Source organism: Canis lupus, chromosome 6 (genome assembly GCF_011100685.1).
Source record: "Canis lupus familiaris isolate Mischka breed German Shepherd chromosome 6, alternate assembly UU_Cfam_GSD_1.0, whole genome shotgun sequence".
NCBI lineage: Eukaryota > Metazoa > Chordata > Mammalia > Carnivora > Canidae > Canis > Canis lupus.
Window position 1 is genome coordinate 32,222,578 of NC_049227.1, and position 15,769 is coordinate 32,238,346.

Consider the following 15,769-nt stretch of genomic DNA (forward strand, 5'->3'; position numbering starts at 1 on the left):
CCAAATAGATATTTATTATAAATTAGAGCATCACAGCATATTTTAAAAACCCTTCAGGGACATTTAAAATTACTTTGTATGTCAAACGTGAGACTTATTTTTTAAGCAATAAAATTGTCAAAATTTTAAAAAATGAGAAATAACCCTTCAGGGTCAGTAGCCATGGCACTACAGACTCCTGTGGTGGGGATATGTGAGATGGGTGAAGGCAGATGACACCGGGCTTTACAGCTCCTGCTCTGAAGTCAGAGGACATGTTCAAATCCTGACTCCAGTTCTTTTGAGCTGAACAACATTGGGCAAATGCCTTCCCATCAGCCTCGGTTTGCTCACCTGTAAAATGGGGGTGATAAAGGCATTTTATTTTCCCCCATGAGGTTGCCGTAGGGATAAAACACTGTGATTCATGTAAAGCACCAAACACAGAACATCCAGAGAGCAAGGATCCAATACAGGTTGTGTTTAAGTAGACTCAGGGTTGCAGGTGAGAGCTGCAGGGGTGAGATCCTGCACCTTATTTACAAATGTGGGCAACAGGGGCCCAGATGGGGAAAGTTGCCCAAAATCACACAGCAGGTTAGTGAATGAACTAAGACTAGCACCTGGATCAACCTGGTTAAACATTTCGGTACTGATTCAGCAGGATGGGAGCATTTTAAACACATGCAGGTGGAGAAAACACGCTTTCGAGGTGCCTGCAGTTTCACTTTGTGCCAGTAGGTGGCATTCTCACCCCACCTATGATCAAAGTAGTCCGAAAATTTAAGTTATAGGTGTAGAGAATTTTCTCTCTCTTCCCATGGATCCGGCAAAAATATCTAACAAAGAGCTGTCTATATATACTGCAGGCACTTAACATAAAATTGAGTCAAAAAATAAGAGATTTATTACATATAGGGAACCCCACTCATGTTGGTTAAGAACATGCATTCTTCAATGCCAGCTGTCTGCACCCAAATCCCAGCTCCCCAGTTGCCAGCTTTTGAGTCTTTTCTCCGTGCTTCAGCTTCTTCCTCCATAAAACAGCAATAATAATATTAACTGCCTCAAAAGGTTAGTTGTTGGGAAGATTAAACACGTTGACGTTCCTGTAGGTGCCCAGCCATATCTTACCGGGGCTTTAATTTGCATTCCCCTAGCGTGTAATTATGTTGAACATCTTTTCATGTGCTCATTTGCCATTAGCATATCTTCCTCACCGAAATGTCTGCTCAGATCCTAAGCCCACTTAAAAACATTTTTGGTTGTTTCATATTGCGTTTCAAGAATATTACATATTCTGGGGGATCCCTGGGTGGCTCAGCGGTTTAGCGCCTGCCTTTGGCCCAGGGCGCCATCCTGGAGTCCCGGGATCGAGTCCCACGTCGGGCTCCCGGCATGGAGCCCGCTTCTTTCTCCTCCTGTGTCTCTGCCTCTCTCTCTCTCTATGTCTATCATAAATAAATAAATAAATAAATCTTTAAAAAATATATTACATATTCTGGATATGAGCCTTTCATCGATTATACGTTTGGTGAGTATTTTCTCCTAGTCTATGTCTTGTCTTTTCATTCTCTTAATGCCTTTTGAGGAGCCATTCTTAATTCTGATGAGGCCCAGTTTGCGAGTTTTCTCTTTTATGGATTGCGTTTTTAGTATCACGTCTGAGAAATCGCTGCCTAACATGAGGTCACAAAGATTTTCCATTTCTTTCAAGAATCTTTATAGTTTCAGACTTTATACTTCTGTCTGTGACCCATTTGGAGTTCATTTTTATATGTAATTTTGGTATACAGTGCAAGGTGTGGGCTGAAATTCATTTTTAAAAATATATATATGGATACCCAATAGTTCCAGTACCATTTGTTGAGAAGACTATCCTTTCTCCACAGAATTAACTTTGTGCCTTTGTTGAAAATCAGTTGACTGTGAATATGTGGATATATTTCTGGATACTTTATTCTGCATTGATCTCTTAGAACTCTGTGCTATTCCATTGATCTTTGTCTATCTTTATGCCGATACCATACTGTAGCTTTACAATAAATCCTGAATTCAGAAAGTCTATATCCTCCTCCTTTTTGCTTTTCAACATTGTTTTTGGCTATTTTAGGTCCTTTGAATTTGCATTTAAATTTTAGAACCGGTTTATGAGTTTCTACCCAGAAAAAAAAAAAAGAAAAAAACCTGCTGGGATTTTCATTGGAGTTTGCTTTGACTTTGACCTTCAACTGGGGTAGAAGTAACATCTTAACACTTATGGAGGGTTCCTGTCCACACACATAATATAGCGCTCTATTTAGGTTCTTCTAAAGTTCTCTCAGCAACATTTTATAGTTTTTTTTTTTCAGTCTTCTATTTCTTTTTGGAGACTTTCTATTGCTTTGTCTTCAACTTCACCGATTTTTTCTTCTGCATTATCCCAATCTGCCGAGTTATGGACTGAATGTTGGTCTCCCCCCACCCCACGCCAATTCCTATATAGAAGCCCTGATTCCCCATGTGGTGGTGTTAGGAGCTGGGCCTTGGGGAGGTGATTAGGGTGGCTGTGAGTCTTGGGTCTTGTGATGTGATTAGTGCCCTTATAAGAAGAGACATCAGGGAGCTCACTTTGTCTACATGAGGAAAGGCCATATTGGGACACAGAGAGAAGGTGAAGGTGGCCATCTATCTGCCAGCGAGAGAGCCTTGCCAGAACCGACTGGGCTGGCACCCTAATCTTGGACTTAAAGGCTCCAGAACTGGGAGAAATACATTTCTGGGGGCACCTGGGTGGCTTATTCAGTTAAGCACCTGACTTCAGCTCTTGGGGTCCTGGGCTCCCTGTTCAGTGGGGAGCCTGCTTTTCCCTCTCCCTCTTACCCCCCCATCCCCGCACCATGCTGTCTTTCTCTCTCCAATAAATAAATGAAATTTAAAAAAAATCTGTTTTTGCTGTTTCTAATCCCCCCAATCTGTGATTCTTTACAGCAGCCCTATAATCCCGTCTTGTGTATTTTTCATCACAGACATTGTAGTTCTATCTCTCAATGTTCAATTCAGGTATGTGTACGTATTTGTGTGTATATATCTGCCATGCCTCCACTCAACGTATCCTATCTGTTGTCTAGCTTCCTGAACACATGTAATGGAGTTATAATGTTTAAAGTGTCCTTCTCAGGGGACCTGGGTGGCTCAGTCGGTTGAGAATCTGCCTTCAGCTCAGGTCATGATCCCAGGGTCCTGGGTTTCAGCCCCACATCGGGCTCCCTGCTGAGCAGGGATCCTGCTTCTCCCTCTGCCTCTGCCCCTCCCTCCTGCTCATGTTCTCTCTCTCTTTCAAATGGATAAATTTTTAAAAAATCTTTAACATGTTCTTGCCTACCCATTCTATTATCTGTGTGATTCCTGGTTTGGTTTCAATTGGTTGATTTCCCCCCACACCGATTATCAATCATATTTTCCTGCTTCCTTGCCTGCCTGGTAATTTTTTATTAAATGCCAGACATTGTGAATTTTACCTTGTTGAGTGCTGAAAATTTTACTCCTTTTACAAGTATTCTTGATCTTTTTTTCTGGGGCATGGTTAATTGACTGGAAAGATTTTTATCTTTTGAGATCTTGCTTTTAAGCTTCCTTAGAAGTCCTGGGCTAATTTTGTCCTAACATGAAGGCAAAATCCTCCTGAGTATTTGACTTGATGCTGCCCAAGTTATGAAATTTTCTACTGTGGTTGGTGGGATAGGGAGCTATTCCGCACCCCATGGGAGCTCAGGGGATGGTTCCCTCTAATCCTTCAGGATGATTCCCCAAGAGGGCCATTCTGCATATGTCCAGAGCTCGCTGTGGGTAGCTCCCTCCACTTTAAAGCTCTGTCCTTTGGACTCTGGCGACACTGGTGCCCTGCCTTCCCAGCTCTGTCTCCTCAACTCAAGGAATTGTGCCACAGTCTGGAAGCTTTGTCCAGGCAGTGAGCCTGGCCTAATTGTACAACTGGCTTCATTTGTTTCTCATCCCTCAGGGGTGACTGTCCTTCATGGTCTGATGTCCAGTGACTTAAAAATCATATATTCTGAGTGTTTTTGAATTGTTTCAGTTGGGAGAGTACAGCCAATCTCTATTATCCAATCTTGGCCAGAAGTGGAAGTCCTATTAAGTTATAAGTATGGAAGATATATAAGATATACACCAGACTCTATATACATTAGCATACATGAAATATATACATGTATACGCTAAAATAAAATCTTGTGAACGTGTGTGTATATATATTGGTATGGAAGGCTTAACCAAAAAGTAAAAGTCTCCCACTGTGCCCCTCACCCCTCAATTCCAGTCCTGTCCCCCGCCAAGAGTAATCACCCTGATACTGGTTCCTATGTATCCTTCCAGGAGTGTTTCCATGTATACAACTACACATATATTTGCACAAGTGGCATTGTAGCATGTAAACTGTCCTGTATCTTGCTTTTCTTTACTTATATCTTAGAAATCCATTCTTATCAGCAACTACAAGTCCATCTTCTTTTTATGCTACAGCATAAAAAGATGGCTTTTATTTAGCCATCCCCTACCGGGGGACCTCAGTTAATTCTGCCTTTTTTCGCTGCTACAATCAACACAGCTGTGAATAATACATGGATATATGAACATGCATTTAACACTCACAAAGGCATGTATCGGTAGGGAAATTTCCAGAAAGATTGCTGGATTATTAGACACCAGCCAAGGGTATCCCAAAAGATACCCTCTTAAATTCAAAGGGGAGTGGGGAACACTTTATGGTAAAATGCAGGTTTTGTTCTTGAATGATGCAATCTGACAGAGATGCTGAATTGAAAGCAGCTTCTTTCTGGATTTTCTGTTTCCTCCACGTGTGTCCCTATTTTGTCATTTTTCTAAGCACTGCTTGGAACCACCTCCAGTCCCCAATTTTGGCTGCCAAGCAGGTGCAGGTCAAGATCCCTGCCTACCCACAGGGGGCACCCAAGGAATGCTTGATTTGATTTGATCGCAGCAGAAAGTTCCATGGGACAGCGCTGCTCCAGCCATCACCTAGATTCTTTTCTTCCCCAGACTATTGGGTTTCCCATTAAATTCACAGACATGAAGCTGTCCCCTTCACAGCCCGTGGAAGTCAGCAGTGATCTCATAACAGCGGGATCCAGGCAGAGATTGTGGTAGTCAGTGCTGGGTGTGGGTGTCTGCCTTTTGGGAGGCAGAGCTGGCTGACGATGGGGAGCCCCACTGAGGGAGGGGGGTCACTCAAATGTCCATGTTCCCAGCTCCCCAGCCTCTCCCCATCCACCTCCTACAGAGATTCCAGAAAGAGAATGCGTTTTCCATCCACATGTCTTAAAAGAGACTGAGGGAGGAATCCCTGGGTGGCTCAGCAGTTGAGCATCTGCCTTCAGCCCAGGGCATGATCCTGGAGTCCGGGGATCAAGTCTCACATCGGGTTCCCTGCATGGAGCCTGCTTCTCCCTCTGCCTGTGTCTCTGTCTCTGTGTGTGTGTGTGTCTCTCATGAATAAATAAATAAAATCTTTTAAAAAAATGGGAGACTGAAAAATAAATAAATAAAACATGGTGGATGAGAGGTCTCTAATCAGTGACTACCTACCGTATTTAACAGCCCAAGTAGATAATTGTATTAACACCCCTGCCCTGTATACAACAGTATTTTGGGAAATAGTTTTGTTCCTGGTTGGTTTTGATATAGCTGACAAATACAGAGATAGCATTGCAGTTTTAAAGCACTGCATTCAGAAAAGATTTCATGTACGAACTAAAAATGTCCACTTTCCAAATAAAAATATTATACCTTGAAGGTCACTCTCTGCTTCACTGTTGTACATTCTGGGCATGAGTGGTCACACAGAATGACAGATGGAAGTAACCAAGTTCTGGTTTCTTTCCATCTTGGTTCCCCTTGTGTGTATCAAGCCTACTGTCTGCACAAGGGGTTGGAGATGAAAATTGTATCCAGAGAGAGCGCCACCGATTCCCAGCCATTAGGAACTGACTCTCAAATCAGAGTGTCGGGAGCCTGCATGTGTCGGGGCTGACTGCATAGCTAGGGGTTCTTTGTTTTGGTTGTTTTTAAGATTTTATTTATTTATTCATGAGAGACACAGAGAGAGGCAGAGACACAGGCAGAGGAAGAAGCAGGTTCCCAGCGGGAAGCCTGATTCGGGACTCGATCCCGGGACCCTGGGATCGCGACCTGAGCTGAAGGCAGACGCTCAGCCTCTGAGCCACCCAGGTGCCCTCTAGGGGTTCCCTGATTTAACTTCTACGTATACTGTTTAATAGAGAATAAGCAAGAAAAACATGCTAATTTGAAACTTTATTAGAACTCAACAATATCTTAAACAGAATTATCACAGGACCCAGCAGTTCCCTCTCCTTGATACTCCTTGATATATATTCAAGAGGATTGAAAACTTGTATAGGAATATTCATAGCAGCATTTTTCATAATGTCCAAAGGTCCATCTACGGCTGAATGGATAAACATGAGCGATCCATCATATTATTCAGCTACAAAAAGAAATAAAGTCCTGAGATCTGCTACAACATGGCTGAAACTTGGAAATGCCACTGCCCCACTGCGGCGAGGTAAAAAGTAAAAAGTAAAAGTAAGGCCTCTACTCCAAAGGCCTTACTTTCAGTATTTTCATTGCTAAATGTTTAGAACTTGATTCCTTGAGCCTCTTGAACTGTGCTGTCAGGCTTACCATTCCTTTTTCATTTGAGCTATAGCCTACTCTTCTTTCTACTCTCATTTAACGGCTTCTGAAGTTCTGTTGCTTCATCCATCCACCCATCCACTCATCCATCCATTTTTTTTTCATTCATTCCACAAACCCAAATTGGGCACTGACTATGTTCCAGGTGTTCTACTGAGTGCCGTGGATGCGATGACAAGGACAATCCCAAACAAGGTCCTTTCCCTCGTAGAACTGATTTCAGAGTCTCACTATTATTCCAAGTGTGGTCCCTGGACCAGCCTCAGCTGGGGACTTGAAAGAAGACAGCATCTCAAGCCCTGTCCCAGCCCAACTCAGCCAGATTCTGCTTGCATGTGCTTGTATATGCATGGGTGATCTCTGGAAAAATATACAAATTCTGATTAATAGTAGTTATATCTAGGAAGACTGAAAATAACTAGAGGTAGTGGGAGGGAGAAACCCAAATTTTACTTTATACCCTTAAGTATTAGTCACATTGTTATTTTTAGACATGAACCTTTAGTGCTTAAAACATACGCCGAGTCTTTTTGGTCCCTTTCTTGACAGCTCTGGATGTGCAAGCACTTCCTGTGTGTGGTGTCTCATCTTAAAGGATCTTACAAAGTAAAGTGTTGTGGGTGTGGAGGGGGTGCAGAGCCCACCCTGCAAGATGAGTGCAGAGCCCACCCTTTTGTTCTAGGTTCACTGTGGAAATTCAATGAGTATATGTAAAGCATCAGATATGCAGAAGGGGCTTGGTCATCTCTCTCTGCCTTGGTCCTCTGTAACCCCTGGTTTCAATTGTAATTAGGGCGAAAGTTCCCCTTGACCATCACACCTCCCTAACAAGGACCACTTATTTGCAGGTTAGGTTCTGCTTTTTCCCATATCGGAAGGGGGGAAGGCCCCACCGGTCAAGCACCCCTCTGGTTCTCTGCCTTGGGATCTCGTTGCCACTCCCACCAGCCCAAGAAGGGAGTAAGTTTCTTGATGGATAAAAACATTGGTATAGAGTAGAGGATTGAATATGCTTTCTGGCACAATAAAACTCTTGATTCTAGATGCCCATTCATTGATTCATTCATTTATTCATCGGCGTGCTGGGTGCTGGGGCTTGGTGGGTGAGCTATGAGGTCTCTGCCTCACAATCTCTCCCCTTGCTGCCCTTCTTGAGTTAAAGTTATTGAAGTATGACTTATGTACAGTAAAATTCACCCTTTTCAGTGAATAGCTCTGTGGGTTTTGACAAACACAAACAGCTGTGTAACTCCCAACACAGACAAGACATGGGATAGTACTGTCATTGCCCCCACGTTTTCCCATGCTTCTTTGCTCCCTTGTGGTCAGTCTTCCTGCCCCACTACCCCCAGCCCCCAGTTGCCCCTGATCTGTCCTCTGTCCATATGAATCCACGTCTCCAGAATGCCATCTATTAGATGGAGCCATACAGGTTGTGTGGCCTTTTGAGTCTAGCCGCTTCCACTTGGCTTAATACATTTGTGATTCCTTTTTTACTGCTGAGTAGTGCTCCACACTACAGATGCTCCACTCTGCTGCCATCTTGAGGACAAAGGGGGAAGGAAGACAACTAACCACCAGATGGCCTCTGAGCTGACATTCTATTTTCTCCCATAGGCAGCGTTAGGTGTGAAAGGTGTGAAAGGCAGATTTGATTATTACCGCAGAATAGATAAATGCCATTTCTTGCACCTCCAATTCCGTGGCTTGAGAAGCCCCTATTCACTTTGTTTCTTGCATGTGTTTTGACTGGGACAATATGGCCTAGTGGGCCTGAAATGAGCAAAAGCCCCATGAGAGCCCCGCTCCCCTGGGGCTTTATGACAACAGTGCTGAGTCATAGAGGTCCTGCCCATCTCTAAGAGAAGATCCTTCCCCTTCCTCGGTGCCTTGTCCCCTCAGAGTTTTGCCCTAGTGTGGCTGATGGGGCAGGATGGAGTTTCTTGGAACCACTCAAACCGCCAATTACTGTGGCCCCAAGAAAGGCTGTGGCTTCAGTACGCTGCCCCCGGCTGTGCCAGCCCCAGAGATCCAGGAATGTTACCAGCCCTATTACCTGCCTGGGTACCGCTGCCTCAACTCCTGGAGACCCAGCCTCCTCTACAAGATCTCCAATGCCCAGACCTGCGTGGATGAGGGAGCCACGTGCCGCAGCACCCTGCGGCCACCCACCATCCTGCCCGCGCTGCGCTCTGCGCTCTTCTGCCGCTACAACCCCCACGACTGGGACCAGTCCAATGAGCTGCAGATGCGCGGGGCCGAGGCCTCTCGGCTATGGGCCAGCCGGCTGACGGGCGACTCCATGCGGCTCATGCAGGACAAGGACCAGCTGACGCGCCAGATGCAGGAGGGCACCAGCCGGAACCTGGGCCAGAGGCTGTCGGACATTGGCTTCTGGAAGTCTGAGCTGTGCTACGAGCTGGAGAGGCTTCTGAACGAGAGCTACAGCTTGGAGACAGTCAAGAGGCGGCTGGAGTGTGCGGCCGAGGAGCTCAACTGTCCACTGCAGGTGAGTGCGGGGGTGGGGGGCGGGGGGGGGGCAAGGCAGCCTCTGGGATGCAGCCCTGTGCGATCAGCTCCTCTTGGGTGAAGGCCACAGGCACTTTGCAGGTCAGTTTGAGCTGCATTATCTTCTGCGATCCCTTTCTACAGTCCAGGATCATCCCAGTCAAATCAGGGTTCCTCAGGCTGAATCGGATTTCCTTTTCCCCTTGGGATTACATCGGAACTGCAGAGGTTTTATCCAGTCATCCCGTGTGTGTGCGCACGCGTACGTGTGTGTGCGTGCACTCATGCGCACAGGGTGGTCTTTAAAGGATATACTTAAAATAATTGCTGTATTTTGCCCCATACCTGTGAACACCTTCTAACATACTCTATCACTTGCGCCATATATTTATTTATTTTTTGCTCCCCGAGCTAGAATCTAAGTGCCACGAGGGCAGGGATTCTTGTCTGCCCTGTCACCGGCGTGTTCCAGACGGATCCTCAGCTGTGCTGGGCAGCACGTCTGTGCTGGTCCTCCGTGAGCAGTGTCTATGCGGACGGCAGTCATCTGGGCCGGTGTTCTGAATATATTCCCAGCCTAGCACAGTGCGTGGCACATAGTAGGCACTCTGTGTGTGTTGAGTAAATGAATAAATACCTGGATGGGAGTGTTCCCGACACTTCTGATCTCCAATCACATCCCGGATCAGTTAGGCTTCTTTTGGCGGCATGTAACGGGTACCTGATGGCCGCTCAGCCAAGGCTCAGCCAAGTAGGAACTGATTTTTCTGTCCTAATGAGAATTCCAGGAGGAAACAGAGCAGCCTGTTGCCGCCTCCACTTGATGCCGGAGGCGACCCAGGTGCCCGTCTTTCTGCTCTGCCATCGTCAGCATGTGGCTTTTGTCCTATTGCTTGCGAAGAGATTTTGTATCTCATGTTGCAGGCTCCTGCTTGCAAGGAGCATTTTGATGTTCTCATTTGAGGCGGGAAGATAGGGCTAGGGCAAAGGGCACCTGTGCCAGCTGTGGCAGGGAATGTCAGTTTTCTGGAAGGAAACATCCTGTGTTTCCATTCCTAGCCCATCTGCCGGAAGTCTCCTGGGCTCTGTGGCTGCAGAGGAGTCTGGGTGGGTGAGTGGTCTTCACTGGGTCCTGGAGTGGACATTGGGTAAGGAACTGGCATTACCTTCCTCTCATGCTCTGGGAGCCAACCTTGGTCACACAGGATGATGTTCTGCTGCTCCCCAGAGCAGGCAGGGACTCAGAACCTCCTGCCTGGAAGCCCCCTGCTGCCATTTCTGCTCCGTGTCAGGTGTGAGGACATCTGCAGGAAAGGTCCTGGCTCCGCCTGTCCGGAAAACCTGGCTCCACTTGGTCGCAGGCAGCTCCCCGACAGCCGCAGGGTGACTTGGGGATGAGAGATTTTTCAGCTCCATTTCTCCCCATCTCCAGCACTACTGCCCTCCCCTTGGACAACGATGACTACCTCCTTCCTCTCCTCCCCACTCCTGCCCTCCTCCCACCCATCTTCCAGCCAGAGGGGTGATTTTATATATTAAATTGGATCTCCACACGCCCTCACTAAAACCCCCTTGATTCACCCTGGTTAACATCTAAATTCCTTGTCACCAGCCCTAGCCTCTGCACGGCCCAGGCTCTACTCACTGCTCCAGCCTCACCTCCTCCAGTTCCAGGGCCTTCCTGTCTGCTCCCCTTCCTACCTCAGGACCTTTGCACCTGCTGTTCCCTCTTCCTGGCACATCATTCCCATTCACCTCTGCTGCTTCTGATAATTCAGGTCTTGGTCTGTCATCTCCCTAGCAAAGTCCTTCCTGGCCAACCCCACATCGCCCTGACTATTCTCATCCAAGTCCTCCTTACTGAAATGATTGCACCTCTTTCTGTGTTTACTTGTGTGTGTTCTCTCCTGTCTCTTAGAGCTCCATTAGTGCAGGGACCCTCTGATCAGTTGGTTGTGGTATCCCTAGCACCTTGATCGGGTGTGGTCGGAAAAGGGGCTCAGTAAATTCTTGTGATGTGAACCCCTCTCCCCTCCTGAGTTCCCAGATGCATTTGCATTCCAGCACCAAGATGGGCTGTTCCCTCCCTTCCTTCTTGCTTCTGCTAGTCTTTGTGACGTCACGGGCTCGTGGCCCAATCACCAGCCTTTCTCAGCCTCTCATTCTGGGAGCTCCCCTGAGCAGCCACTTTTCCCATTTTCTGTTCCATTCTGCCCATGTCCCCATGACAGCTTCAAGGTGCATGACTGTGTCACAGGGTTGCCTGGGTCTCACATGGCCTTGGTCACTTTGCAAAGCTTTCCCCTCCTCCCCATTTACAGATCTTCAAAAAGGGGCTTTCACACATGTTCATAGGTAATAATTATTGACCATATTCTGAGTGCTTTACATTTGTCGAGCCAACTTAATCCACACAGCAAACCTGAGAGATAGGCACCAGCATGCTACCCATTGGCAGTCCTGGCACCCCGTCGTCCCCACGGAGGGAGAAGGGGAGGTGGAAGCCCGCTCATGTGCACAGCGATGAGGCTACATGAAGCATCCAGGTTTCCTGAGGATAAAACAGATTGTAGCAAAGGTGGATGTGAGTCACCTCTGGTCAGCATCTCCATATGGGTGCAGGGAAAACATGTCACTCCTGCTGCTCCCTACAGGTGGCTCTGGAGTGCCTGTACCATAGAGAGAAAAGGATTGGGATTGATTTGGTCCATGACGATGTGGAGAAGAATCTTATCTGGGTAAGATGCCCCCCGCCCCCCCGCCCCAAGGGAGGAGGCTTGTCTAGTCACAGAGGTTTCTGAGCTGCCCATCAGGAGCAGAAGCCACGTGTCACCACATGAAAAGTCAGGGATCAGAAAGCATCATTGAAGGCCTACATTCCATAGAGAACAGGGAAGTGAGGTCATGGGACCCTCAGTTTTGATCTCCAAAATGAACAACTTAACAATAATACCAATAAGTAACAATAACAAAAGCTAGTGTTTATAGAGCACCTACTGGATGTCATACACTGTACCATTTCATATGCATTATTTAATATAATGATGAAACAATCTACAATTGAGCACTTGGCACATAGTAGGTGCTAAATTTTCTTTTAATCAGAAAGTGTATAAAAAAGGAAGTAAGACGAGGAATGCAGGGGATCCCTGGGTGGCTCAGCAGTTTAGTGCTTGCCTTTGGCTGAGGGGGTGATCCTGGTCCCAGGATCGAGTCCCACATTGGGCTCCCTGCATGCAGCCTGCTTCTCCCTCTGCCCGTGTCACTGCCTCTCTCTGTCTCTCATGAATAAATAAATAAAATCTTAAAAAAAAAAAAAGACGAGGAATGTAGAGCCTCCACAGCTGACCCTTACCTATCTGGCCCGGGGATCAGGTGGGATGAGGCAGGAAATGGACCCTGCCCTGACATTTCACCTTGGGGGGGACGGTCAAGGTGGGCGACGAGAGGCAGGGGTAGAGTCACTAGCCTGGGAAGTGAGGTGCCATGACTTCCTAAGTGACGCTGTTTTTTTTTTGTTTGTTTTTTTGTTTTTTTGATATTTTTCATTGCAGGAAGTAGATTTGCTAAAATGTTGCCAAGAACAGATGAGAAAACTAGCTCAAAGAATTGATATCCAGATGCGGTAAGAACTGCTTTCTCTCCCCCTTCTGGCATCTGTTTTGGGTCTCCTTGGTTTCTGAGGGCAAGCAGATGGCTGTCCGTCTCTAGGTGGTTCTTTCGGTCAGTGGTGTGTTGGCAAGTGTTTAACAACCAGCTCTCCAGGGAAGAAAATAAAATCCTGATTTGTAGCATCTGCAAGGCCAGCAGGGTCGGTGCTGCCACCACCGTTGCTGATTGTTCTTATTTGCACGCAGGGCCTTGGCAAAAGAAATGGGCCTCACTGAGGCCTCTCTTAGCCTGGGGCTTCCCCGTGTTTGTTCTGAACTTGGGGAGATGGCTGAGAGCGGGTGGCATCAGGCATCAAGGTGAGGGGCCAGGGCATCTCCAGAGGGGAGCTGGCAGGCGCCTTGAGCCGGGAGTCTTCAAAAGCAATCATCTTTTTGTTCTTGGAAGATTACATAACCAGTATCATGACAAGCCAGGAGGCTCCCCCTCATAATTAAAGGGAGACCTGAGTTTTACAGGGCTTGGGGCCCATAGCGAAGCCCTTGGCGCTTGGCTCCCCTGGAGGTAGCCTTCCCTCTTGATGCTGGAGCTGGGCACTGCCTTCAACTCTTATGGGGTGCACTACTCTGCTGGTTTCTCCTCTTCATATACTCAGACACAGAGGACAAGAGCAGGGCTGGTCACCTAGCCACAGCTGCCCCTTCCAGCTGCGTGGGGCATGTGGGTAACCTGGATGAGATGCTCAGGGGTCAGGCGGCTTGCAGCTAGGCTCTGGGGGCTTGCTGTGCCCCAGAAGGAGCAGTCACCTGCCCTCCCAACACATATAGAGCAGCCCCCCGCCTCCATTGAGGAGTAGGTGGAAGGGACAGGATCACCCAGGATAGAACAGCATCCAGGGCAGTGCTGAAAATCTCCCTGCAGATCTAAGGGTGTGGTCAGGGCAGATCTTAGAGGCAGAGGTGTCTGAAATCAGGTGCACACACAGCAGTGATGCAGGGACCTGTAAATGGATGAAAGCAGGGTCATTTGCGCGCCTCTGACCTGATTTCTGATACTTTCACCTCCCACCTGGACTACTGTTTGCCTCGTGTTTGTCTATACATCAATTTGCTTTAAAAAAAAACCCTTACATATTTATATTTAAAAAGGAATCTTTTTAACAAAGAGAGCGCTTTGGGTAAGGAAATGTCTTCACTGGGTTTTTTCTTGCCCTTATTTTTATGATCACTTTGGGCAAGAAAGAGGTTCCCTATTTGTGCTTGAGGTTCCCTATTTAAGGCTATGGCAGGAACTCGGCGTATGGGGGTGACAGAGGGCTGGAGTTTGGGACGGGATAGTTTGAGCCCACAGAGTGAACAGAATCCCAGACTTGACATTGGGGAGCTGGACTCAAGGAGGGAAATCCCAAGATGGGACGGTGAGGGGGGTACTGCTTGTGCAATCTCAGCAAGGAAGCAAGATGTGGGAGTGTACCAACAGCTAGAGAGGAGGAGAGGGGTGGACACAGAGACAGAGGAAAAGTTGGGGGGATTGAGGACAGACACTGAGAGGTGCAGGCAGCTGGGGCAGGGAGGGTGGGGGTAGAGAACGTGAGCAGGTGGAGAGGCATCCCTCCCCTTTGCCAGAACAGAGGCCGAGCCACCTTCGAGAGAGGCTCTTTGACCTTGGGCAGTGGCTCTCTCGCAGAGGAGGCCTGTCTTCTGGCAGGAAGCAGCTCATGTTGCCAGGGCTCCCTGATTAACCTGGCACTGGCCGGAGCCTCAGTGGCTGGGTAGAACTCAGTGTAGCCTTGCCCCCGTGGGGAGGCTCCACTGCTGACCGGCTCAGGTGGCCTCCCTGGTGCTGGCCTGTGGCCTCATGGTTTTCTGGGGGAGGCCTCAGGCCTGCATCCAGGCGGAGCTGTGTCCCTACGTCACCAGAAGCCTTGGCAAGGCAGAAAAGGCTGAGCAGAAGCCCTATCAGGGCTTTTCCTTGCAGGCCGACAGCAGGGTGAGCCTTGGCTCTGGCTGGGCTCTACGTCACTGGCTGAGGTGGGGAGACAGGGGCTGTCCACTCTTTCTCTAGGCTCATTAGCTGGACCAGTAGGCCAGGGATTCTGAGGCCCTGGGTCCCCTCTAAGGCTCTGGCATGTTTCTTTTCTACATTCTGGTCTTCACGTTCCAGTTCATTAGGCAGGACAGGGCCCCATTCCTCCATGGCTCTGCCAATTCAGAAGGCCTCAGGGGACTCAGGATGGTTTCTTCTGTCCCAACATGACTCTCTGAGCATTCTGATAAGTGGGAACCCACCAACACGATTTACTTTCTTTGCTTCCAGCCTGTTTGAAAGCTGTCACCAGCATCCGGTGTCCACAGCAGAAAGAGAAAGTGGCAAAAAAGATTAACAGAGACAGGGGGAGAGGGACAGAGAATGAGACACAAAATCCCCAAGACAGAGAGAAGCCAAGAAAGATGAGGGAGAAAGAGAGAAGGATCATGCACATGCACACAGACGCACAGACACACAGACACCCCAGTATGAAATGTGCACCACTCACTTTAGTTGGTGTCTGGACATTAGCTGGCTCAGTGAAGGTTACTCCTCGTCATTTCCAAACACTTCAAGGGCAGAGTCCCAGTTGATGCTCGTGTGTCTTAACACTGACTAGTCTTGTTTCTATTAAGAGAGAGACAGAAGGGTTCAGGCTTAGAACCTTCTGGAGACAACAGATTCTAGCTAGGATTCTGTTAGTGTTTTCTTAGTATTTATGTTTGAGGTGACCCAATAATGGACGGTGCTACTGATGTTCCTTTAAAGACAGCGATGCAGATTTTTCCCTTTAAAATACACTTATTTACCCCACCAAACTGTAGTCTCCAATATATCATTCCTCAGAATTACTCTGCTGCTTGTTTAGTGTCTGGCATAAAATATATAATAAATAAATGAAGACTGAAAAAAAAAT

The 15,769-nt window shown here is 47.5% G+C and overlaps 1 protein-coding gene across 2 annotated transcripts in view; it reads left to right on the forward strand.

Annotated features, from left to right (window-relative positions):
* Nucleotides 1–8,550: 8,550 nt before the first annotated feature.
* The window catches only part of TEKT5 (tektin 5), a 39,803-nt gene continuing 32,584 nt past the window's right edge, over nt 8,551–15,769 (forward strand). The window contains exons 1-3 of one of the 2 annotated variants that reach the window (XM_038540392.1): nt 8,551–9,217; nt 11,871–11,954; nt 12,771–12,841. In XM_038540392.1, coding sequence (XP_038396320.1) covers nt 8,642–9,217; nt 11,871–11,954; nt 12,771–12,841 — 731 coding nt within the window. In that variant the 5' untranslated portion in view covers nt 8,551–8,641. The remainder of the gene's footprint in view (nt 9,218–11,870; nt 11,955–12,770; nt 12,842–15,769) is intronic. The other variant, XM_038540393.1, reaches the window with a different exon arrangement.